The sequence below is a fragment of the Garra rufa genome, chromosome 20, assembly GCF_049309525.1.
Source record: "Garra rufa chromosome 20, GarRuf1.0, whole genome shotgun sequence".
NCBI classification, from domain to species: Eukaryota; Metazoa; Chordata; class Actinopteri; order Cypriniformes; family Cyprinidae; genus Garra; species Garra rufa.
In genome coordinates, this window is record NC_133380.1 from 21,989,639 (window position 1) to 22,017,188 (window position 27,550).

Sequence of the window (27,550 nt, forward strand, 5' to 3'; positions counted from 1 at the left end):
TGCTTTTGCAGCACGTTTCTTTGTTTTTGTTGTGAGTATTTGCAGCGTGTTTCTTTGTTTGAGTTGTGACTATTTGGAGTGCATTTCTTTGTGTTGTGATTATTTGCAGTGTGTTTCTGTTTTTGCAGTGCGTTTGTATTTGGATGTGTTGCAAGTATTTGCAGCACATGTGCTGTCAAACTGATGAAGATGTTTTCTTAATTTGCTGGTGCTTTTGCTATTTGCATGCGTTTTCTTAAGTTGCAGCGGGTTGAGCTGTCTCAGCCACTGTAAATCTTGGTCAATCCTTATAAATAGTGATATTAAATCATATTTTAGGCTTAATATTAAAAATGTGCATTGTGCACAAATACTCCAAGCATTACAATTTTATATCAGTAAGCCTTAAGCGATATGTCAGTAAATATGTTTATTTTATTCTATACTTAGTATAAAATAAATGCCTTTTAAATCTATTACTTTTTTACTAGGGTTATGCTGACAGTTTAATTTTAAAATTGCACTTAAATAATTTAAAAATCTATATAGAAAGGCTAAAGAGAAGCATTTTCACTCCTATTTTTTTATCATTATATAAATAAATTATTTAAATTAATATTTTGTGTAAATATTACAAGTAATGCATCACAGTTTAATTATAAAATTCCACTAGTGGTAGGTTATGAGATTTTTAAGGCTCCCTCTTCTATTAAGTCATCTGAAGTTCTTTTTAAACCCACGCACCTCTGCATCCTTTTGCATCCCAGCACGACCTACGAATATGTGCATCACAGCAGACACCCATGAAGGAAATAAAGAAACCCAGCAATAAAAATGAAGCCCCAATTCAATAAGTAGCTAATAAATCCATCCAAATAAAACAGAGGCCATTTGAGAATTAAGAAACGCTCGTCTGGCATTGAGAAGTCATACAAGCATGGACTCCATTTCAACAAAGTAGACAAACCCAAGGCTGCCATTTTAACAGAAGAACACTGATTTCTTCTACTGTTCATAGACTCAGATATATCATCAACAGGCTTGTGGAACACAAAAGATTAAAAATAAAAACGCTTTATTGCTAGTCTGTCCCTGAAGCTCCTAACCTGCTGGTTTTGTTGTCTTTGGTAAATCATTAGAGGGCTATTACAGGGCGCCCATGTGACCAATAAAATCAGCCCTCTTCCCAGGGGTGAACACTGCCCCCTCCCAACCCTGACCACATGGTTTCCCCGTCCACCTCCGGAGAGTTTGCATTGAAGTGCATATCAGACTCTCTCTGGCAAAACAACTAGACTAATGACACGGATAACGAGCTAAAGCATTCAGAAACAATGTGGAAAACACTTTCAACAAAAAAGCCAGACAAAGTGAGGGAGAACGAGAATAAAACACCTGTACTCACCAGTTTGGGGCTCTTCTTCGCAGGTGCCACCCCTACAGAGAGCAAAAGAGACAGAAATATTAATTGTGTGCACACAAAGATTTCACCTTCCCCACAGGCACAAATCTGAAAGCAATCCCAAGACAGATGGATGACTCCAATCAGGTCGCGTGGTGCGGCGGCAGCCCCCTCTCTCTTCTCTCGTTCCTTTACTCCGACAGCATAAAGTGGGCAACATGGACCGTCCGCATCAGAAGACCGACCCCTATTACCCTGATTAAATTCTAAGCAGACCCTATAGACTTAAAGGGATGGTTCAACTGAAACACAAAAGGAGTTATTCAACAGAATGTCCTAGCTGCAACGCAATTTCGACTATTCACTTTCACTGTGAGGAACACAGCAGCTGGGACATTGTGCGAAATACTTCCTTTTACGTTCTACGTGAGCACATGAAGCTAGAGATGTGATTTCAGAGAGAACGATCCCTTCAAACCTACCAGGCGCTGCACGAGAGATGAAGACAGAAAAAGAGCAGAGCGACAGATAGGGAGAACGAACGAACGAGACACAGGAAGAGAAACAGAGAGGGGCTTATGCCCAGACAGGTGCTAAGCTATTACCCATGGAGAAGGAGTCCAAGATACTGAACATTAAATTATAGGCAACGGTCAGTTCCCCTCTTACTGAAACCATCTTCCAGCGTCCCTGCCCCTCGCGATGTTGTTGCCGAAGGATCCTGCATCTAGAGCCAGTCCTTGATTCTCCTGTCTTTTGAGCTTCTCTTTTTTCTCTCCCTCTCCCTCTCTCTCTCCTTCTTCTTTTTCGCCCTCCCCCTCCTTGTTTCGATGTGCATCACCCTCGCTCCGTCTTCATGTGTTTGCTCCTTCTCTCCCCGATGTGAGCGCGACCATCGTACTCCCTCCTCCGAACATCGTTTCCCTCCCACTTCTACATGCGTCGATGTGCCGTCGCCCCCTCCCACGCCTCCATCAGAAAGGCTGCATCTGACAGGCCGTGCATAAATTATGCATTCATGCATAAATAGATGTGTACGTCATTTATAGCAGAAAAAAAAAACAGGAAACGGATGCCTCGCAATGCTTCCACTACTGCGAGATTCATTACGGCAAACACGAGTCTGCTTGTGATTTCACAGCTGGGTGTGAGTGAGTGTTTCACGTGTGCGATCGGTTCTCTGATTCCAGTCTGGCCTGGAAAAAAAGACTGCTTATTGTGAAGCTGTTCCCTTGAGAGTGAGTCGTCTGCGTGCGAGCGTGCCCACGGTAACACACATGCGCATTTGCGTCCGTCTCGAAAAGCGCGCCTGCTCTTTATTCTGATACATCTCCAGGTATTCAATCTTCCGTCGTCCTTTCCGTTGCAAATTGACCTGCCCCATCAAGCCCTGCCTCCAACCTGACTCATTATCCCCAAAACAAACACCATCATCCTCTGCAGTCTGCTGCCTCCCTCCGTCTCCTCTCTTTGCCCGTCTCCACTACAGTCCATTAATTGTTAAAAGTTTCTGCAGCATCGCTACACGCCCTTTTGCAAACATACCCTCTTCATCTTCTTTATGTATTCAAACCCCGCATCACAGGGTTTTGTTTGGTAGTGCAATATTTCTGAAAATGCTGCAATCATTTGACCTCTGGCCTTAAAGTTGCGTCATTGCGGTATACTTCTTATCTATGCATTTTTTGTTTGAATAAGTGAAATAAGTTGAAAAAGTGAAAATTCTAATTCAACTGATTTAAAGAATTTAATTGATAATATTAAAGGAATAGTTGTGGGTTACTGCTATGTTTTTATCAGCTGTTTGGACTCATTCTGACGGCACCCATTTACTACAGAGGATCTATTGCTGAGCAAGTGATGTAATGCTAAATTTCTCCAAATCTGTTCTGAAGAAACAAACTCATCTACAGTACATTTCAGATGGCCTGAGGGTGAGTACATTTTCAGAAAGTTTTCATTTTTGTGAAGTATTCCTTTAATTCCCTTTATGAAACTGTAATTTTAAAAATAACATTGATTATATGATAAAGCTTGAACATCCATGAAACCTTTCAAATGCAGACAAGGTTCTTTATAGTCAAAATTTTTTTTAAATGTTCTTCAAAATGGTTCTTTTAGGAACTGTTCGCTGAAAGGTTCTTTAAGAAACCAAAATGGTTCTTCTATGACATCAGTGCAAAAATACCCTTTTGGAACCTTTATTTTTAACAGTGTAGGCTAGGAATAATCATTGTTTAATCATTAAAGACGTTCATCACTACAGAATCTCAGTTCAATTGAGTTCAATTTGTAATATTGATTCAGCTAAACGTTGACGATTCCTATGACCTTGAGTGTAATTTCTGTAATTTTTTCCCTGCTCAAACTATTCCACAGTTGCGCAGCAACAAGAAAGCATTTAAAAAAAGTCTGTGAGTTTAAGAGTGGGTCTGATTTTATAACCAAGGGAGTGTCTGGAGGTTGTTGCTTATAGAGGAGAGATGCTGCCTAATACCTTGTAATCAATCAATCCATTTCACTTTACTGGGCGCATAATGGCTTTATCTGAATCCCATAAAGCAGTGCTCCTTGCTGAATGAAAAGCAAACAAAGTGACCAATGCATTAAAAGTGGATGACTCTTATTGTGATTGCTTCTTAAGTCTTGGACCTGTTTCAAATCCTATAGTCGTGCAATTTGAGGTAGTTTCAAGACCACTGCTATCTCCGCTCCTCCTTCCTTAGTGCAGAACTGATACCATATGTATGGAAGCCTATCTTCACCACTGAATAAAACAAAAACAAAAAAAAAGGTAATTGCGAGTTTACATCTAGCACTTTTTTCTCCAAATTGTTTGGATGATTTTCTCATAATTGTGAGATATAAACTTGCAATTCTGAAAAATAATGAGAAATTATGAGAAATAATGTCAGAATTGCAAGATATAAACTCCAAATTTTTACATGTTTTTTCTCAAAATTACAAGTTTATATCTCACATTTCTGGCTATATAACACAGAATTGCAAGTTGTTAGGTCAGAACTGTGAGATATAAACTCGCAGTTCTGAAAGCAGTCTTTTTCCCCTCTCTAAATTGGACTTTATAACTCACAATTGTTTATTTCTCACAATTTTGAATGTGAAATTAAATGAATGAATGAAAAAAATGTCAAAATTGTGACTTTATATCTTGCAATACTGGCTTTATTTCTCAGAATTGCAAGTTTATATATCACAATTTTGACTTTATAACTCGAAATTGTGAGTCTCAGAATTGCAAGAAAAAAAGTCTGAATTGCGAAATATAAACTCGCAATTGCAAGAAAAGTCCGAATTGTGAGGTTGTGTGAGATAAAAAGTCGCAATAACCTTTTTTGATTTTTAAAATCAGAATTGTGTGATATAAACTCACAATTGCAAGTAATAAAGTCAGAATTGTGAGACATAAATGTAAAATTCTGAGAAGTAGTCACAATTCTGAGATTGTGAGATTTTTTTTTCTAAGTTAATAACACGCAGTTGCGAGCTAAGTCAGAATTGTGAGATATAAACTCTCAATTCTAAGAACAGAATATCAGTCTTTTTTCCCCTCAAAATTGGACGTTATAACTCATAATTTCAAGTTTATATCTTACAATTCTGAGAAAAAAGTCAGAATTGTGAGGAAAAAGTCTGAATTGCGAGACACAAATTTGCATTTGCAAGTAAGTCAGATTTGCGAGTGTTTAATCACACAATTTTGATAAAAAAGTCAGAGATGCGAATTTATCTCACAATTCTGACTTTATAACAATTGTGACTTTATCTAAATTCTGAGATAAAAAGTCAGAATTGCGAGATACAAATTTGCATTTGCAAGAAAGAATTGTGAGTTTTTAATCACAATTAAGAGATAAAAAATCATAATTGAGAGTTTATATTTTGCAATTCTGACTTTATAACTCAATTACGAATTCATATCTCACAATTCACAAAAAAAAAAAAACTGAATTGCAAGAAAAAAAGTCAGAATGGCAAGATACAAACTTGCATTTGCAAGAAAAAGTCTTTCTAGATTTTAATCACAAAATTCGGAGAAAAGTTTGCAATAACCTTTATTTATCCTTTATTTAGTGGTGGAAACAGGCTTTAATATATATATGAACATCTCCACCAATTCATTATTTAGATAAACAACAACTGACACTGGTTATATTCCAGATATCGCAAAAATTAGGTTAAATGATTCAGCTCACGCCTGAACTCAAATTACCAATATTGTTGGTGTGAGAGACTAAGAGCTTGCTCCATAACCGTGTTGCACATGCCATCGCAGGTCAGCAGGAACACTGGTGACAGGTCAGTGTGAACCACGTCAGGCACAGAGGAGACTAATAAGAAGGTTTAGCAGGAGAAGATTATGATGCACTGCATGTGCACATGCATGTGCATGGGGGCACGACGAGAGTGAAGGGTATACTGGACCCCCCTTCTCCCTTCCCCTTCTGATCGGAACAGATTCTGACGGTCAAGACCATCTGTCAGTGATGCAGTCTGACACACAGAGAAAATGAAAGACGGTCTCCCAGGAGCCGCCTCAACAGCTTATGAGTCTCTGGTGTGGAGAGTACGACAGCAGACACAAACCCATTTTCATGCAAGACTATTGTGCAGTTCCAACTTGTCAGATCCCTAAGCAGGCAGCATTCTAGGGCAGCACAAACACTCCCTAAGAAAAGCCTGTTACAACAGGTAGGCAACTTAGCTGTGCTGCCTTCTGTCTCAGAATTTCATGATACAAACTTGCAATTATGACTACGAATTGCGTGATATAAACTCACAATTGCGAGAAATAAAGTCAGAATTGCGAGATAAAAACTCATAGTACTGACTTTTTTTCTTAGAATTGGGTGATATAAACTCACAACTGCAAGAAATAATGTCAGAATTGTGAGAAAAAAACTCAAACTCTTGCAATTATGACTTTTTACTCAGAATTGTAAGATATAAACTCACAATTGCAAGTTAATAAAGTCAGAATTGCAAGATATAAATTCACAATTATGATTTTTTACTCAGAATTGCGTGATATAAACTCACAATTGCAAGAAATAGCCAGAAATGTAATTATTTTTCAGAATTGCTAGTTTGTATCTTGCAATTCTGACTTTTTTTTTTCTTAAAATTGACAGAAAAAAGTCAGAATTGCGTGATATAAACAAAATTTGCAAGATATAAACTCACAATTATGACTTTTTTCTCAGAATTGTGATATAAACTCACAATTCAGAGAAATAAAATCAGAATTGCGAGACAAAAACTCAAATTACTGACTTTTTTTTCTCAATTGCTAGTTTATGTCTCGCAATTCTGACTTTTCTAACTTTTTTCTGAGGATTTCATGATACAAACTTACAATTATGACTTTTTTTCTCAGAATTGTGAGATATAAACTCACAATTGCAAGTTAATAAAGTCAGAATTGCAAGATATAAACTCACAATTTTGACTTTTTACTCAGAATTGCGTGATATAAACTCACAATTCAATTCAGAATTTGCGAGAAAAAAAACATTTCTGACTTTTCTCAGAATTGCTAGTTTGTATCTCGCAATTCACTTTTTTTCAAAATTTAGATATAAACTCACAATTGCAAGTCATAAAGTTAGAATTGCATGATATAAACAAAATTTGCAAGATATAAACTCACAATTCTGACTTTTTTCTCAGAATTATGTGATATAAACTCACAATTGAGAGAAATAAAGTCAGAATTGCAAGAGAAAAACTTTCTTGCAATTGCGAGTTTGTATCTTGCAATTCAGACTTTTTTAAAATCAGAATTATGATATAAACTTGCAATTGCGAATTACAAATTCCAATTTTGAGGAAAAAAAGACTAATATGTTCTCAGAATTGCAAGTTTATGTCTCTCAATTCTGACTTATTAACCTGCAATTGCAAGTTAAAATTCAGAATTGCGAGATATGAACTCGCAAATAAGAAAACAGCTGGTTTTGCTGCTGATATTGCAAACTGGTGTGTCTTACCATATTATTTTAATGTATTATCTTAATTATGTATAAAACAAATTTTAGCCAAATTTTAAGGCAGGATCACATTTACAAAGGCAGCAGTGCATTTGTACAACCTCTATGAAACAATTTGGTGGACAAAACAGGATAAATACTGATTGTAAATATACTTAATTTAATACTAAAAAATTAATAAATAAATGAAATCAACGAAAATCGTTCCTCCATGTCATAACTATTCTCGTAGAATTACAATGATTATTAAAACTTTATCCACCTTATTTTTCCTGTAAAAACAGATGCGGCCATTTGTAAATTTTATGGGTCTGGCTTCCGGTGTCCGCTTCCAGCTATTTTTAGCTGTAGAAAACAGCTGGTTTTGCTGCTGATATTGCAAACTGGTGTGTCTTACCATATTATTTTAATGTATTATCTTAATTATGAACACAGTGGTTTGTAGTGCAAACAGTTTTACCGTTTACTGCCCTTTATTCTTCTCACAATGTCCCTACAGCGGCTAATGAACCAGACGTCTTGCACATTCACAGACAACGGCTTACTTTTGCGTTGCAAAATAAGGTGGATAGTTATCATTATAATTATCTGCCTTGGTGTGAACAGCCCTTAATTAAAATTGATTATTTTGCCCAATAATGAACTTTAATGACCAGCTTTGTGATAAATCCAAGTGGGGATATAAAGGGAGCGAGACATAAATTCTAAATGTACTTCAATCAATATTGTTAAGTTTCAGTAAAATTATTTAATGCAAGACAGTGGACAAAGAGAAATCTTGATTATAAATATAATTCACTCAATACTAAACAATATCAATTTTAATTCAATTGTGAGTCTCCCATCTGAACTACTATTTGTGTGTAATTGCTGGCAATATAGAGCATTTCAAATAGTCCTGACAGTTACAAAATGGCCTTAGAATACAACTGCATATGTAGGCTGCTCACTAGGTAGAACACAGCTTAAGTGTGCACAGTTGCGTGTACATTAGAATAGTTTTAAACTGACATGGCCTGCAACTGGAGGTGGCAGGGCATGAGGTGATGTTAAAATGGCCCTGTGCATACACACACACACACACACACACACACACACACACACAGATACAGCTCTGATGGCTATTGTACTACTTCCCCTCCATTACTTGTGTAGAATCAGTAGGTCTACACAAACATGTCAATCAGAATCATTCAAGGGTAACACGTAATGAAAGAATAAGATGCAGAGTGGACTTGAAAACACCTGTCTGTCTCTGTCTGTCCTCACTGCCTGCTGGCATTTGTTCCAGAATGTGATGCGCCTGCATGTTGTGTGCGAGACAGACCCCTCCGCTTTATCATTTTAACAGGAAACCCCACCGCAAAGTGCAGCAGAGCATCGTCATGGAAACAAGGTGTGAAATCGTGTGATTGGTGGGTTCTATGCTTCACCCCTTCAGCAAGCCAAAGGGTGAGCAGTTGGGGAGAAGATGCTCCTCACAACCATTATCTAAAAACATATTTTTCACTCTTGATTTGATTTAGAGCCAGGCCACCACTTCTTTTTGGACTGTTGATATCCTGAGTATGTGTCCGCAAGCCATTCATTTTTGCCGCTGGACAATTCAGCAAAAATTAATGCAAAAAGTAATGGAATCCTTCCTTTCAAACATTAAATCAAGTTGCTTTCGCACACATCACTAATCATGGTGGTTTATCTTCCCCTAGCAGTATTGGTCCAGCCAGAAAAGAATAACGAGACAGCAATGCTGTTCCATCCTGAAAAGACCAGCTTAGATTAATTTCTCTGCTGGTTTAAAGGCGGTTCACACCAAGGACAATGACTATAACGATAACTATATAAAGTTTTAATAATCCTTCTAATTCTAAGTAAAAAAGGAATTAAGGTTTTCGAGGAAAACATTACAGGATTTTTCTCCATATAGTGGACTTCAATGGGAGCCAACAGGTTGAACTCCAAACTGCAGCTTCAATGCAACAATCCCAGTCGAGATATTTAGTGCTTTGCGAAAGTATTCATACACCATTTTTTTCAAGTTTTGTTATGTTGCTGCCTTATGTTAAACTGCTTTAAACAACTTTTTCCCCACATCAAATCTACACTCCATACACCACTGATGTCAAAGCAAAAACACAATTGTTTTCCTAAATGTATTAAAAATTATAAACCTGAAATAAGTACATTGCATAAGTATTTAGCTGAAGCACCTTTACAGTCTCAAGTCATATGATGCGACAAGTTTTGCACATCAGCATTGGCAACTATCTGCCAACCTTCTCCTCACTTCTTCACCTCTCAAGCTCTGTTCAACTTGAATGGAGGTAGAAGCACATTTTCACTTTTCTCCAGAAACATTTGATTGGGTTCAAACCCTGGCTCTGGCTGGGCCACTCAAGGACATTCACAGAGTTGTCTATAAACCACTATTGCTGTGTGTTTAGGGTCATTGTCCTGTTGGAAGGTGAACCTTATGTACAGTCTTAGATTCTGAATGCTCTGGACTGGGTTTCTATTAAGGCTATTTCTATACATTTTGCTGTTCTGGGTTTTCCGTCTTCTCTGACGAGTCGTTCAGTCCCTGCCGCTGAAAAACAGCTCCACAACATAAGGCTGCTACCAGCACACTTTACTTTTGGGATGGTAGTCTGCATGTGATAAACAGTGCCTGGTTTCCTTCAAACATGATGCTTGGAATTGTTTCTCACGGTCTTTTTCATTTAGTCATTTAGGTGCAAATTCGTAATGTTTTCATGTGTCTTCACTGAGGAGTGGATTGAGTCTTGCCACATTGCCATAAAGACCAGACTGGTGGAGTATTGCAGTGATGTTCGTCCTTCTCTAGGTTTTTCCTATCTCCACATATAATCATGGAGCTCAACTAGAGTGACCATCAGGTTCTTGGTCAACTGTCTTACCAAAGCCCTTCTCCATCAATTGGTCAGTTTGGCCAGTTCTAGGAAGAGTGCTGGTTGTTCCAAACTTGTGTTTGAAAAATGTTCAACTGGATGAATACTTATGCAATGGAATAATTTAAGTTTTTTATTTTTAATAAATTTGCAAATGTGTTAAAAACCTGTTATTTTGTTTGCCATTATAGTGTATGGAGTGTGGACTGATGTGGAAAAAGTAATTTAAAGCAGTTTAACATAAGGCAGCAACATACTGTAAAATGCTGGCATGGTAAGGCTCTTATGTAGCAAAGCGATCTGTCATTACAAAAAAAAAAAAGACTTATTTTTAACCACAAATGATCATCTTCCACTACCTGGACTTGGACTCAAACTGGTAAACATGCAAAGAAAGTCAAACGACCTTTACAAAGAAAAGGTAAAACAACGATTTTCATGTTGGAGGAGAAAATTAGATTTTTTTTTAGATACCTTTTTGAAATGAACTACAAAGACGAAGAACTAACCATGCATGACCTTTTCATAGACGTGCATTACAGAGCTAGAGCATTTATTATATTTATGTAGAACCATTTGAAGCTGTCCACTATATGGCGAAAAATCCTGGAATGTTTTTCTCAAAAGCCTCATTCTTTTCAACTGAAGAAAGAAAGACATGCACATCTTGGATGACATGGGACAAATAAATTATCAGGAAATTTTCATTCAGAAGTGAACTAATCCTTTAAATCTGTAAAACGAGAGACTTTGTATGGAAAAACTGATTTCTATTAACCTATTTACAATGATTTTTAGTCCTCAAGGTTGATATTTTCCTTCATTCAGTAACAAAAACTCACGACTAAGGACAAGACAAAAGCTATTTTTCCTCTAAGAAGTCTGCAAAAACGTATCCGTTAGCATTCCCTGTCATCTCAATGACAGTCAGAGAGAACAACAGCCCAACAAATGCGTGTTTCGCTCTTGGTGCGAGTAGCTTAATGTTTTACGATTTGTTTTGTGTTTTCATTTCCCTCTTGGTGGTGAATAAGCCTTAACACACTCATTTGGATGCTTGGAGTAGCAGCTAATGAGACTAGACTAGCAGATGCCTGAGTAGAAGCCGGTTTTATATCTGCTAGGGAAATCGAGATGTATGCTGTCATTGCTGATTGATGACTCATAAAGGGAGCCGATCAGATAGTAGTATGCACCTTTTCATTTCATTACACTATCCATAGCCGGAGCATCCTTTACTCTCTTTCTCAAAGCGGCAGATTCTGACAAACACCAGCAGGAGGAATTGCAATGAGGCTAGAAACGGCCTTCTACATGTTGCAGCACTAGCGATTCCACACTGACGTAAATACATAAACATACACACACACCATTCAGACAGAATGGACCTCAGGGCCACTGACTCGCAGCCATGATGTATTCAGCTCGCAAGCACACATTGTGTTGAAATGATTACCCCGGGCGTAACAGATGCAGAAATCTCCTTTATATTGAGCATTTGCAAGCGTGACATTTAGACCTGAACAGCTGAGAAACATCTAGAGGAAAAAACTGACAGCGGTCAAGCCTCATGGGAGAAAAACGTCAACGATGGCAGCCCAACACTGGAAACCACAGGTTTGGTTTTATGCTCTGTCAAGCAGCACATAAGATCATAATTAATGCTTGGTTTTTGAAGGAATATTTCTGGGTTTAGTAGAGGTTAAGCTAAATTGACAGCACTTGTGGGATAATGTTGAGTATCAGAATGAAATATTAAAAAAATAAAAATAAAAATGAAGCTGTGAATGGAGCTTGATAGTTTTAAAGAATTATTTTTGGGTGGTACGTTATCAAATTATCCAAATATTTAAAAAACATCTCAAATTTGACCATTTAAATTCTTTAAATGTGACCCTTTACGACAAAATCAGTCTTAAGTAGGGCAGGTATGTTTGTCGCAATAGCCAAAAATATTTTTAATGCCAAAAATCATTAGGATATTAAGAAAATATCATGTTCCATGAAGATATTTTTTACATTTCCTACCGTAAATACATCAAAACTTAATTTTTGATTAGTAATATGCATTGCTAAGAACTTAATTTGGATTTTCGTCAGTGTTTTGATTTTTTTGCACCCTCAGATTCTAGATTTTCAAATAGTAGTATATCTGCTAAATATTGTCCTATCCTAAACCATATATCAAAGGAAAGCTTATTCATTCAGCTTCCAAATTATGTATAAAACAAAATTACCCTTATGACTGGTTTTGTGGTGCAGGGTCACCAATATTCCATTATTTTTGTGGTAATCAACATTATGCTGCAAAGGCTGTTGATTGAGCTTTAACCACAGTAAAACCACAGTATATGTGCAACAGCCTGCTTTCTAATGTGTAAGTAAAAAGTTCAAATAATGATGCAATAAAGCTTTTAGACCACCAACCTATCCTAGACTAGACTAGAGGCAGAAAAAGAGACACAAGCTAAGAAAGCTCAAGTGAAGTCGAACCATCTCATAGGATCTATATCTATATACGAGTCAATTATCCAGAGAACCAGCAGAGCCACACTGCACTTCCTACAATGAGAAATGTGTTTTAATAAGCTAAATATGCTGCAATTTCAACATTTGTGTGTATACGTGTGTGTATATATATATATATATATATATGTGTGTGTTTAAAGGAATGACATAATCACGCTTCTACCCATTAGATTTTTCTTTAGACTCTACTCTAATTGGTAGGGCAGTGATGGGTGAGTGTTGATGAAAAGGAATGGTGTGTACGTGTGTTTGTGTGTATGTGTCTGCTTATTTGTGTGGTGGGATCTGCTGCATGACATCAAGGCCAGCAATTAAAGGTGAGATGTGAGCATAGAGAATACTTAAAACATCCCATACACATTTTAGAGTCATTAAAGAACGTTTCTGGTGTAAACTTGGATTACTCCAATGACAATTAAAGTGTTTTTAACAAATATTTTTTATCTTTCTTTTTCCTGAGGATCACATATAATGTTAGTAAAGGTATTTTGCACCAAAGCAGTCATGGTTTAGTATTAAATTATCATTACCCATCCTCTCTCTGACTCTTACAATTATACAAGCAGTTTTTGGAGCTTTTAAGATTTTGTAAATGTTTGTTAAAAAAAATACAATCTTTTTTTTAAATTTTATATATATATTTATATATATTTAATGCAGTTCAGAAGTTTAGGATCAGTATGATTTTTCGAAGTTTTGCAAAGAAGTTTCTTATGCTCATCAATGCTGCATTTATTTGATCAAAAATACAGAAATACAGAATACAGAATTATTGGAATTTAACAGTTTTTTATTTTAATATACTTTTAAATACAATTTATTCTTGTGAAGCAAAGATGAATTTGTATTCACGATGATTCTTCAGAAATCATTCTAATATGCTGATTTATAATCAATGTTGGAAACAGTTGTGCTGCTTAATATTCGTAATAACCTGTGATACTTTTTTTAGAATTCTTTAATAAAACAAAGGTTAAAAGAAGAGTGTTTATTCAAAATAGAAAATTATTTTGTTTTGTTCTTTCTCTTTTTTTAAAGAAATTACAACTTTTTTCAGCAATGATGTGTTAAATGAATAAAAAGTGATAGTACACTGCAAAAAATGATTTTCTTACTTAGTGTTTTTGTCTTGTTTTCTAGTATGAATATCTAAACATTCTTAAATCAAGATGCATTTACATGACAAGTAAAATGACTTAAGATATTATGTCTTGTTTTCTGAAAAACAAAAATTCTAAATCTTGTTAGTTTTTGCTTGAAACAAGCGAAAATATCTGAAAATGGGTCAAAAAATGATCTTTAGATTAAGATTATTTTTCTCTTTTGCTTGTTTTAAGCAAAAACTAACACAATTTTGATCATTTTTTCATTAAACAAGACATAATATCTTAAGTCATTTTACTTGTAAAGAAAAGTCATCTTGATTCAAGAGTTTTTAGATATTTATACTAGAAAACAAGACAAAAATTACTAAAAAATACTAAGAAAATCATTTTTTTTGCAGTGTAAATACTTCTATTTTGAATTCATGCTTTTTATCTTTTTATTCATCAAAGAATAAAAAAAGGAAAAATAAATATTACGCAATAACTGTTTCAACATTGATAATAAAATCAGCCTATTAGAATGATTTCTAAAGGATCATGTGACACTGAAGACTGGAGTAATGATGCTGAAAATTCAGCTTTGCATCACAGAAATAAATTATATTTTAAAGTATATTAAAATGGGAAACCAATATTAGAAATTGCAATAATATTTCACAATATTACAGTTTTTTCTGTATTTTTGATCAAATAAATACAGCCTTAATGAGCAAAAGAGTCTCTATTAAAACACATTACAAATCTTACTGATCCCAAACTTTTGAATGTCAGTGTATATATAATTTTGCAATTATTTTTTATTTTTAAATCTGAACTAAAGCAGAAAAAATACTTTGGTTGATAGTGTTGGAATTGGAATAGAGTGTGTAAGCCACATAGACTAAAAAGAGGCCATTTCAGTCCTGCTATCTTATTCTGTGTAATTCATAAATTACACTGCAAGTTATGTGACGTCAGTTCAGTAGGCCGTCAAATCCTGGAGGACAATTTGGCTTTTTGCTTTACCGAAACAGCAAGGCGGCAGCTCTATTGATGAGCCATAAAAGATATAAGCACTGCACACACTTTTGTTTACATGCTGGTAACTGTCCCAAATGACAAATGGGGATGTTTTAATACAACAGGCTCTGGCCTTGCAATTGGCATGCAGCAATTTCCTGGCCCTGTTAAAAGCACTTACACAAGACAGATAAAAGTGCTTTCAATTCATCAAATTAATAATCCGAGTGCCAGGCTCTGACTGAATGCTCTGAGAACAGGCAAAACAGGATTTTAAAGCCGGTTCTGAAAGACCTGGGGATTTGTGTGCTCAAAAAACTCTTGGGGTAATTCTCTCAAACTGCAACTTTCTATGAGAAGCGACTTCTTTCTTTAACAGTCAGATGCTGGTATTCAATGTTTTCTCTCATTTTACACTCCCACACCCCCACACACACAAGTCTTTCCGTTCCTCTTGGTCTGTCTTTCTCGGTTTCTTTCAGTCACTTTTGCCATCTATAAGTCAGAGGTTTTCCACCAATAGCTGGTAACCTTGACATTTCTATCTCAACTTCCTCCCCTGAAATTCAAGACAAAGAGAGATAGCAGCGTGGACATGTCAGATGGGGGTTAACAGACAGCTGATTTTGGCAGCCCTCAAGGGAAAAGTAGTCGTCCCAGACTTCATATTCATGATCGGCACAGACCTCTCACCTAAATCTGTCTCTGTCTGGACACTTTCCTGTCATTCTCTCTTCATTCAAAAACACTGACTGAACAGCCTCTTTTCTCATTCCTCCGTTGTTTGTGGTATATATTATGTGCATTTCCTTTTCTAAACTCAAATAGCAAGGCTAAAAATATGCATAAAGTCAGATCCACATTGCGGGAATGTGTTCAACATCCCAGGTTTGGAACACAGAAGAAAAACAGCAGAGTAAGAAAAAGTGAGAAAGGAAGTTTTCTAGATTTATGAAAGCAGAAATATGTAATCAAAATGAGCTGAAAAGCACCTAAAAACAGAAGCCAACCACAGTTTGATGTTTAGAAGTGCAAAGATCTAAAACAGAATACAACTTGGATGACAAAATGTCATCAACAAAAAAAGTTACAAGTCAAAACAGTTTGCTTGATAAGGATGCATAATATACACTTAGGTTCAAAGTGTGGGGTCAGTAAGATTTTGAGGGTAAATAAAACTTTTAATCAGTAAAAACTTTTGACCAATAGGTGGCACTGTTATCAAATCAATGTGGTATATTCAGTGTGAGGTGACAATGACATACACATAGTTTGGTGTCAATATGTCAAAGCTTTGCAGAGATAAAGCCTTAAAGTCATTTTGCCATCATGGCTCAAATTTGTTGGATTGCTATACAAAAATGGTTTTGTCTAGTGACAAAGTTATGTGGCATGGTCAGTACAAAGTTTGGTGTAAATATGTCAAAGTTTTGCAGAGATACAGCCTCAGATGCATCTGATCAGTCAGAGTTTGTAAAAATTGGACCAACATTCTAGGAGGAGTTCAAAAAAGTTTTCAACATTAATCAAAATGGCAGTCAGGAAGTGCCAATTTTGGCATTATTGGTATCAATGTTCTCGACATGACCCAAGGAATATATTGAGATCACTTTCATTACAATAGGCCAATGTAATGTTATTAGCATTTTTTAGAAAAACCCTTTATAACTGCACCCAAGCTTTTTGAGTACTGTCATGGCCTGGTGCTGAAGAAACATACAGAGTTTTGTAATGATATGCCAATGCGTTCGTTAAATATAGCATTTTACAATAAAATTCTAAATGGTCCCCCGAATCTAAAGAGACCAGTTTTGCAATTTTTGGCCAAATAATTCAGAATTTATAAGCAAAAATAGCCATTTTCATACCTCCTGACCACTAGGTGGTGCTTGGGCGTTAACGGTTGTTATAACAGATAACAGCATACTAAGTTTGTCACTACGTCTCAATACGTCAAACCGGTGTGGAGATACGTTATTCGAAAATGGTTTGACTAATCAACTTATATTCCATAACTTTTTGCCAGCATGGTCTGAAGATGATCTGAGCCAATTTTGGTGAAAATCAGACAAACCGTCGAGAATGAGTTTTAAATAGTAGTTTTCACGAACTATTAAAAATAGCAAAAAAAAGAAACAAATTTTGTGTCCATTTGACTCGACATGAGCCAAGGAATCAGAAAAAAAATTCTTATAGACCTTAAGGCTTTAAAGTTATTAGCATAAACATGAGTGAAACTTTGGACAAGTGGTGGTGCTACAGAGAATGTTGAGACTGTCCTCTATCTGTGTGCCAAATTTCATAACTTTCCCGCAAGCGATTCTATAGATTCAAGAGTGGAAGAAACAGAAGAAGCAGCGGAAGAATAATAATAAGAAGAATGCCAACGGATACAATAAGTGCCTACGCACCTTCGTTGCTTGGCCCATAATAATTATTGCATAATCTAATGATGCTATAAACACTGTAAATTTGACAAACAAGTTAGGGGAAACATTCTTTTCTCACTTTTTCTCCATTTTTATAATATTTAAAAACATAATTGTGAGCTCACCTCTTTGCACCAGCATGGTCACCTCACTGCCTTTAGGACACTTGCTGAGGAGATCGACCACCTGATTGTGCGTCAGGTTCTGCACGTTCCTCTTGTTAACCTCCATGATGATGTCTCCCTCCCTCAGGCCTCTACATCGTGGGTAATCCACTATCTGCTTCACTCGCTGGCCTCCCCCAGATGGGCTGTCTGCTATTGTGAAGCCAAATCCTTTGTCACCCTTCTCCATGTGGACAGTAATGAGCTCGGGCTGGGTTGCGATTGAAGACGCCAACGTCACCACGTCACTGGGATAACCATGAGAGCCATTAGAAGCCACCTCTGCTGAAGGGCTGTGGGGGCGAGGAGGGTCGCTGGAGCCATTTAAACTACCACCGCCACCTGTAGTTTCGCTTCCGTGGCTGGATGGCGAGTCGTAGCTTTCTTTTCCATTGACGATGATGGGCTCCTTGTCTAGAATGGCCACAGAAGTCACCAGGCTGGTGTTGGGATCATCAGGGTCAAAGGGTAAGGGGTAGCCACGGCAAAGTTCAAGGTCGACCATAGAGCCGATAGGGATGGACTGGAAGATCTTCACGACTTGGGCATGTGTGTAACCCAACACGCAAGTGTCGTTCACACTCACGATAACGTCCCCTGTGGAAAGAAAACATGTGTTGGTCCAAGAACAAAGACTATGGCTCAAAGATGTGTTATCATTTTGCCACAGTTTTCAGTACCTGTTTCCATCTTTCCATCCAGAGCAGCTGGTCCATCAAGCACCAGACTCTTAATCTGCAGAAACTCGTCTGGTTCATCTCCTCCTACTACAGTGAAGCCAAACCCACGCCTACTCTTCTTCAGCTTGGTGTTAATGAATGTCCCCTTCAGTTCTGCAGGGTTCCTTGTGAAAAATGGCTTGCCTCCTGCAGTAAGAAAAGCATTGCACTATTTGTGAGCTATGGGAATATGTGAGAGTAAATCTGTTGGCCCCTCTGTATGAGATGATTATGGATACCTCAGTGTGTTACAACATAGCAAATCTTAAGAACATTTTGAGTTTCAAAAGAAGCTGTACAACAAAGTTAACTTTACCGACCATAGTAAAATTAAACTGGCTTGACAACTGTCTACCTATCTACTAACTAACCAACTGTCTTTCTGTCTGTAAACTACAGTTGAGGTCAAAAGTTTACACCCCCTCTCAGAATCTGCAAAATGTTACTTTACCAAAAGAAGAGGGATTATACAAAATACATGTTCTTGCTTATTTAGTACTGACCTGAATAATACATTTCACATAAAAGATGTTTACATATAGTGCACAGGAGAAAATAATAGCTAAATTTATAAAAATGGCCCATTCAAAAGTTTACATCCCCTTGATTCTGAATACTGTGTTGTTACCTGAATGATCACAGCTGTGTTTTTTTTTGTCTGTAGTTTTTGAGTCCTATTGCTTGTAATAAATTTCTTATTCTTATTTTAATTGCTGGCTGTTTATTTGTCTTCAGTGAGCTGTTTTTTGTAATTTAGGCTAGTATTAGTTTTTTGTAATATTGACACTGGTGACAAGAACTATTAAATTTCTGTTAACAAAAATGCTGATATCATAAAAACCTAATTTAAGGCAAAAATAACTATATTGTGATATATATTTTCACATTGAAATAAAGTTACTCATATCATAATAAAATTATCTATCTATTGATATATCTATCTATCTGTCTGTCTACTAAGTTACTGTTAGTATGTCTATCCATCCATCTTAACACTACAGATTTTACAGTATACAAACTACATAGTCTAAATAACCTTTAACCATTTAAAACTTCTGGTATGTCAACATCGAAAGATGAACTTTTCTTTTTTTTTTTTTTTAGTTGACATCACTGTCAGAAATGTCAGAATTATCATTGTGTACTTCTGAGAATAATTTTGGGAAATAACTGTTGTGTAATAACTGTGTTGTGCATTATCATAGTTATACATCAAAATGGTAAAATGAATGTTAGTAGATGCATCAGCTGGTAATCAGTCCTAGATCAGAGCAAAAGTGCTGTTAGTACAAGATACAAGAGAGGAAACAATGGAGGAGTGAGCACAGAAGAACAATGTGATTGGCTAGGATGATATATGATCTGTTCATCACGGTCTGTCATGACAGAAGGATCAGAGAAAACTGCAGAGACACCCTGAGGAGAGAGACACACTGTACACTGAATGCAAATGACTGGAGATGATAAGGATATACACATGTATGCAAGAGGGAGAACGTGACAGACAGAGAAACAGAGCTGTCCGTAACAGAATAAAATCTAAATGTACACAAAATGAATATACAATGGGGTCCAAAAGTCTGAGAAAAGTCTGATAATTGTTCATAACAATTATATTGTGGCCATACAAAATTTGAGTGAAACAAACAATTAATTTGAGAATGTCTTAGAACAGAAGTAACACAATATTTTTAATAGTTTAAATTTGATTTTGATTTTGAATCCCAGACTTTCAATATGAACTATTATAAGCCCACTGTATATAATCCCTAATGTGTATGTGTGTACATATATATAAATTTTAGTCCAAGGTCAATTTTTTTTCAAACATATTCATGTTCTTTAGCACATAAGCCTTGGCTGGATTTTCATGCGTCAAATCATTACAGATACAATCTTTTGAAACGACAGCATTTCTCTTCACTAATTCAATCCATCCTTGACTTTGACCATAATGCATCTTTTGTATCTGACATTATAGAAAGCACCAAAAACTGAACGAGTGCCCACATGAAGACACCAGAGAGAAATGGCAAATGGTGTGAGGGACAATGCAACATCTCCCATTAAAAAAAAAAAAGAACGTTTGCTAAATCTTTAAATAAGCAGCTTATCGTCATTCAAACAACACAGGGACGAAAGAGACAGAGAGCTGAGGGAAGGAAGATTCGGAAAAAGTGAACAGGAGTGAGTGAGATGTCCACAGAGGAATACGCCACACACGGGTGTGTATGTATTTGTGTCACAAACAAAAAAAAAAGGAGGCAGCACATACGTTTAGCCCCCAGTTGGGGTGCTAGTGGAGGGGCGGTGCCGGGTTCTCTGTAAGTCTCTTGGTGGTTAGCAGCATAGCTCGCTAGCGGTGCTCCTGACGAATGCTCCTCTATCCATTCTGAAAGAGTGAAGGGTGCACTTCCTTTTTTGTGTGTCTCTCAAGCCAGTCACATTTCTTGTCTATTCAAACTGCTGTAATACGTAGGCTGTGTATCCGCCAGCTTTAGAGCCCCCTACGGTGTCCTAACTTGCTCTAGGTGTAAAACTTGCATATTGTCAGTACTGTATCACAATCAGTGGCAGAATATGAGATACTTGAACTTGAGGGAGAAGAAGTTAGGTAATCAAAAAAACAATGTTCAGCTGAGTTGGCTGGGAACAAGATCAAGGGCATGTCCCAGCATGGCAACCTGCATTTCAGTAGAACTTTCTAAACCATTTATAGAATGAGTAGCCTTTAAAGTCAACATGAGCTTGTAATTGAGCCAATTTGTTTTCTTAAAGGTAAAGATCTAAACTTGTATGACTTTCAGAATCAAAATGAGTTTATTGGCCACAGTTTGTTGTAGCATAGGAAATTAATTTATTTTTTTGTCCAAGAGTGACACCAGCTGAGAGTCCTCATCTCTCTCGCCCTCCCCTGAGCCCATTGAGTTTTAACAGACATCCTAAAGCATGCGGTGAGTTTATTGGGGGGTAATTGAGAATGAATGGGAAAAAGTCAGAGGAGGCAATGCCTTCATCGCAATATAATTATGTTTATCTGTGATTGGTTGAATTCAAAAGTTTACATCCCCCTTTTTAGATTCTGCAAAATGTTACTTATTTTACCAAAGTAAGAGGGATCATACAAAATGTTATTGTTTATTTAGTACTGACCTGAATAAGATATTTCACATAACAGATGTTTACATATAGTCCACGAGAAAAAAATAATTGTTTAATTTATAAAATCAACCCCATTCAAAAGTTTACATACACTTGATTCTTAATAATGTGTTGCTACCTGAATGATCCACAGCTGTGTTTTTTTGATTAGTGATAGTTTTTCATGAGTCCCTTGTTTGTCCTGAACAGTTAAACTGCTTACTGTTCTTCAAAAACAACCTTCAGGTCCCACAAATTCTTTGGCTTTTCAGCATTTTTATGTATTTGAACCCTTTCCAGCAATGACTGTATGATTTTAAGATCTATCTTTTCACACTGGGGACAACTGAGGGACTCATATGCAACTATTACAAAAGCTTCAAACACTCACTGATGCTCCAGATCATGCAAATCATGCATTAAGAGCTGGGAGTGAAAACCTTTGAACATAAGGATTTGTGTACATTTTTCTTATTTTGCCTAAATATCTTTTTTTTCTTCATTTAGTACTGCCCCTCAGTGGATAGTTACAAAAGATAGTTACATGTTTCCCAAAAGACAAAATAAGTTAAATGTACCCTGATCTTCAAATTAAGAAACATTTCACCCCTTGGCTTTTAATGCATCGTTCTTCCTTCTGGAGCTTCAGTGAGCGTTCTTTAATAGAACCTTCTTTAATAGTTGCATATGAGTCCCTCAGTTGTCATCAGTTTGAAAAGATGGATCTCAAAATCATACAGTCATTGTTGGAAAAGATTCAAATACACAAAAATGCTGGAAAACCAAAGAATTTGTGGGAACTGCAGGAACAACTATCACTAAACAAAAAAAAACAAAAAAACAACAACAAACAAAAAAAAAAAAAACAGTTGTGGATCATTCAAGTAACAACACAGTATTAAGAATCAAAGGTGATGTAAACTTTTGACCTGGCTCATTTTTATAAATTCAACTAATATTTTCTCTCGTGGACTATATGTAAACATCTTTTATGTGAAATATCTTATTCAGGTCAATAATAAACAAACAATAACAAGCATTTTCAATTATCCCTCTTATTTTGATAAAATGTAACATTTTGCAGATTCTGAAAGGGGATGTAAACATTTGACCTCAACTGTAAATCCTGCCTCTTGGCTTTTAAGCGCATTCGTGAAGTCTGAATGAAGAATATAATAGCGCTAATGGCAAAACTAATTAAAAAAAGTAAGTAAACAACTCACAAACTGAGATATAACCACTTTGTTATGTCAAAATAATACTTCAAATGGCCTGAAAACATGACCTGTGTGTTTTAGTGAGTAATCAGCTTGCTGAAATTTAAAATAAATCTCTGTCTGTGACCAGTGTTTACCGAGCTTTTATGACTGAGGATCTGAATAATTCAGAATTAGTTAAAAGTTAACTAATAAAAGAATAGCTGAACATAAGTTCACAAATAAAATATATTGTTTAAATGGTTACTGCCTTGAGTTATTATTTTTCAATAAATGTAAAATGCTTAAGAACACTAACTTACAGAAGAAAGAAGGTTAAACAGGTTTGGAACAACACGAGTGAGTTACAATTTGTTATTTTCAGAAATGATGACAATTATCGGTTGAACGTTGAATCTTTTTTAGAAAGTAAATGAAGTTGATAAGTTAATTTTGACTTTAAAGGCTACTTTTTTAATATTTAATATTAACATTGTGAAAGTAAAATGGGTTGCAAATGGCATTTCATGTTGACTTTAATACTGGTTTCTGCTGTTGTTAACTAAGAATATCCTTATTTATATATTTAAAAAAACAGGTTTAACAGAAGACAGATGACAGTTTTTTATTAAAAAGCATCAAGTCATGTGTACTGAAATTAAAAAACACCTGTATCCGCTTGATGTTAGACTTCTCTTTTTGTTAACTTTCAAGAACTAAATAGTACACTGATGAAAAAACCCAAAGCACTGTTTTCAGCTGTAATGAATCGGTGATAGCAAAATTAAATAGCAAAATTAAATAAATTAAAAATTTAAGTCATGAAAAGATTAACCATAATCCCACCACTCCAAAACAAAAGCTGCAACAAAACTTTAAATGACAAACACAAACGTATAAGAAAAGAAAGAAATGGCGGCATGTTAGGCCTGAAACGAACCTTGGATATACCGCTCACCTTCAGCGGGCTGAGACTGCTCCAGTTGCTTCTTTCTTTTAGCCTCCAGAATTGGGTTTTCATACTGCGTTTTCCTGTTAATATGGCTGGGAGGTGAAGAAAGAGGGAAAGAGTGAGCGAGAGTGAGAGCGTGAGCGAGAGAGGAAGAGAGAGAGGTGATGAAGATGAGTGAGCAGAGGACACAGTCAATAACAGAACCAGAGGGAGAAACAGGAAATAGAATGAGAGGGCAGGTAAAGGTTGAGCATAAGGAGAGCAGGTAAGCGGACGAGAAATAAAGTGAATTAATTCAGAGAAAAGACAATAAAGGCAGCTTAAAGTATGGCTGAAACCCTCAGCATTCATTTAAAATTCATTTAAAATGGAGAGGGGAAAAAAGTGTGCTAATCTCTCTCAACTTATGTGCTTAAAATCTCTCCACCAGACTAGACAAGTTCAATAAACACAGATCAAAAGCCAAAAATAAAAGCCCATCACCACATTTACCAAAAAACACAGATCGCACCCAGCTGCGATCCAGGCCACTTTCCAAATGGCCTGCACAATTTACTAGGCAAATACAGCTCAAAACGTAAGTAAACATCTCCAAAGACAAAAACCGGAAGGCTTCCTGCCTCAGAGGTATTGCTTTGAAACAACATCAAAACATATGAATGCATTCATATTTATGCGCTACAAACCCAAGGGTCCCTCTGAAGGGGAGGGAAAGCGAGAGAACAAGATTTCAAAATGGTAACAGTAACAAAGGGTGTATACAGCCGAAACAGAACAGGCCCAATCAAAAAGATGGCGGCTGTTTCTTTCATGTTCCGGGACGATGTCATAAAATAAAGATGATTTGAAGGTAATATTGATGAGTCACTTACTCAACATAATACACCCCGTACACTGGATCATCAATCTTCTCCCAGCCTGTGGGCAGCTCTGGAAAAGGAGCAAAACAGAAGACACTTTCAGCTCATTATAACTAATTTAAAAAGGCTTTTATCAAGTTCTTTGTAATATGATGTCTTGATTTTTCGGCCAATTAAAATTCAAGAGGTTTCACACTAACAAGCTAGACGTTTTAAAACTAATTTAACCATGCTGAGCAGATTATATAATTATCATGCAAACGGCATCGTTGTTATTTTTATTTTTTATTTTTATTTTTTACATTTATACAACTATACTACAGAATGCTTGGTTGCCAGATGTTCTAAGGCAGCGGTTTTCAATCCTGGTCCTGGGGACCCACTGCTCTGCATATTTTGTGTGTCTCTCTTATTTAATACACCTGATTCAGATAATCAGCTCATTAGTGCTCATGAGTGTGTCAGATAAGGGATACATACAAAATGTGCAGAGCAGTGGGTCCCCAGGACCAGGATTGAAAACCACTGTTCTAAGGTGTTGGTTATTGTCATATCATTTTACTAAATTACTAATTTATTTAAGTGATGTTTAAAGGTGTAGTTTACTTACAGAAAATTTCCTGATAATTTAATCACCCCCATGTTATCAACAAAAAAGAAAAAGAAATGAAGGTTTTTGAGGAAAACATTCCAGGAGTTTTCACCATATAGTGGACTTCAATGGGAGCCAATTGGTTAAAGGTCCAAATTGCCATATTATATGCCTCTACATGATCCCAGCCGAGGAATAATTGTCTTATCTAGTTAAACGATCGATCATCTATCAAAATGTATGTACTTTTTAACCACAAATGCTTGTTTTGCACTAGCTGGACTTGAAAAGGTCACATGTGATGTAGACAAAGTACCGACCCAGTTTTTACGAAGCGAATGCACAAAGAAAGTCAACCCTGTTCAGAAAAAAAGATAAAAAACGATGTTGGACAATTTTGAAGTTGAAGGAGATAACGTTTTTTGTCCTACCCTACCTGTTTGAATCAAAGTACACAGACTTTTAGGGTGTGTTCACACTTGTCATGCTTGGTTCGATTAAAACGAACTCTGGTGCGATTGCTCTTTTAGTGCGGTTCATTTGAGTAAGTGTGAACGCTGCCATCCGAACCCTGGTGCATACCAAACAAGCAGATCGAGACCACTAAAAAGATGGGTCTCAGTCTGCTTCCAAATGAACTCTGGTGCAATTGCTCTTTTAGTGTGGTTCATTTGAGTAAGTGTGAACACTGCCATCCAAACACTGGTGTGCACCAAACAAGCGGGCCGAGACCACTAAGGGTGCTTTCACATCTGTGGTTCAGTTTATTCGGTCCGGACCACGGGCAACAAATGATACATTGTAGCATTTTTCTGCCGTTTTGGGAACCAAAATGCAGTCATGTGACAACATCCACATCACTCGTTGGCCAAATCGTGTTATTGAAATATTTTCTAAACTGCTAAACAATGAGAAGATTGCGGTGTTCTTGTGAGTTTTCGAACGTTGGGTACTAATATGATCATCAGACCAAATTTATGAGGCTCCTCACAACTCCAAGTTTGTCCGCGAGCTGCCATGGGGCTATGTTGCTAAAGTGCTAACTGTCAGCAAATATTGTCCTCATCCCATAATGAACAGCGCAGCAGACTACGGTAGTTGGATTAGTCCAAAAAGGTGCAGTACTTTTTGCGGTTGGGTCTGTTCGAGTTTGGTTCTCACCACAACGAACTGCTCCAGTGTTTGTTTGAAAGCACCAAAAGCGGACCAAAGAAGTCTCGGTACGCTTCTTTGGTCTGCTTTTGGTGCGCACTCAAGTGAGACTGATACATTCACACCTGCCCAAACGAACCGCACCAAAAGGGAAAACAAACTCTAGTGCGATTCAGCTAAACTAAATGAAGCAGGTGTGAAAACACCCTAAAAAGATGGGTCTCAGTCTGATTCCAAATGAACTCTGGTGCGATTGCTTTGTTAGTGCGGTTCATTTGAGTAAGTGTGAACACTGCCATCCGAACCCTGGTGCGCACCAAACAAGTGGACCGAGACCACAAAAAGATGGGTCCCGTTCTGCTTCCAAATGAACTCTGGTGCGATTGCTCTGTTCCCGGTCTGCTTCCAAATGAACTCTGGTGCAATTGCTCTGTTAGTGCGGTTTATTTGAGTAAGTGTGAAGACTGCCATCCGAACCCTGGTGCGCACCAAACAAGCGAGCCGAGACCACAAAAAGATGGGTCCCGTTCTGCCTCCAAATGAACTCTGGTGCAATTGCTCTGTTAGTGCGGTTTATTTGAGTAAGTGTGAACACTGCCATCCGAACCCTGGTACGCACCAAACAAGCGGGTCGAGACCACAAAAAGATGGGTCCCGTTCTGCCTCCAAATGAACTCTGGTGCAATTGCTTTGTTAGTGCGGTTTATTTGAGTAAGTGTGAACACTGCCATCCGAACCCTGGTGCGCACCAAACAAGCAAACAGAGTCCACTAAAAAGATGAGTCTTGGTCTGCTTCCAAACAAACTCTGGTGCAGTTCGAATGAAATATGAACGCAACATGGACCAAACAGTTCTAAACTAACCAAAAACATGAAGTAATGACAAGATGCAACGCTACGCGACATGATTTTACAAAGAGAACAAGCGGTGTATCCAAAACAAAATGAGCAGAGGGCAAACATGGAGCAACAAGGAGGTAAAGTGCCTTTTATGAGGTCTTTGTGAGTTCGCAGGCGGTGAAAAAATCATATACACGCAACAATGAGCGCGCTTAGTCCAGCAGACGGCATTAGGTGTATTCGACTTAAAGCTCTTTAGGTTGAACGCACCTTTTCCTTTTGTTTGGAGGGTTCCATGAGTTCCTCAAAATATACATCATTCAACCTGACCAATCAGGTTGTGGACGTATTTAGGTTGGCTGACAAAAATGCCAGTGTGAACGCTAAGCGGACCAGGACCAAATGTATCATTTTCCTTTTTGGTCTAGACCAAATGAACCAAACGAACCGAGCTAGTGCTAGATGAGCACTGTGGCTGAAAAACACATCAATTTTTTTTTTTTTTTTAGAAAATTACCCTCATTCATCAGCTGGGATTGTGTGAAGCCGTTTGAAGCTGCACTGAAACTG

The 27,550-nt window shown here is 37.0% G+C and overlaps 1 protein-coding gene across 1 annotated transcript in view; it reads right to left on the reverse strand.

The window, feature by feature from the left end:
* magi1b (membrane associated guanylate kinase, WW and PDZ domain containing 1b) overlaps positions 1 to 27,550 on the reverse strand; it is a 125,531-nt gene that overhangs the window by 35,433 nt on the left and 62,548 nt on the right. Inside the window, exons 8-13 of the mRNA XM_073825504.1 lie at positions 24,409 to 24,466; positions 23,525 to 23,628; positions 20,523 to 20,639; positions 18,209 to 18,394; positions 17,490 to 18,125; positions 1,385 to 1,416 (exon numbers count right to left, since the gene is read on the reverse strand). Coding sequence (XP_073681605.1) covers positions 1,385 to 1,416; positions 17,490 to 18,125; positions 18,209 to 18,394; positions 20,523 to 20,639; positions 23,525 to 23,628; positions 24,409 to 24,466 — 1,133 coding nt within the window. The remainder of the gene's footprint in view (positions 1 to 1,384; positions 1,417 to 17,489; positions 18,126 to 18,208; positions 18,395 to 20,522; positions 20,640 to 23,524; positions 23,629 to 24,408; positions 24,467 to 27,550) is intronic.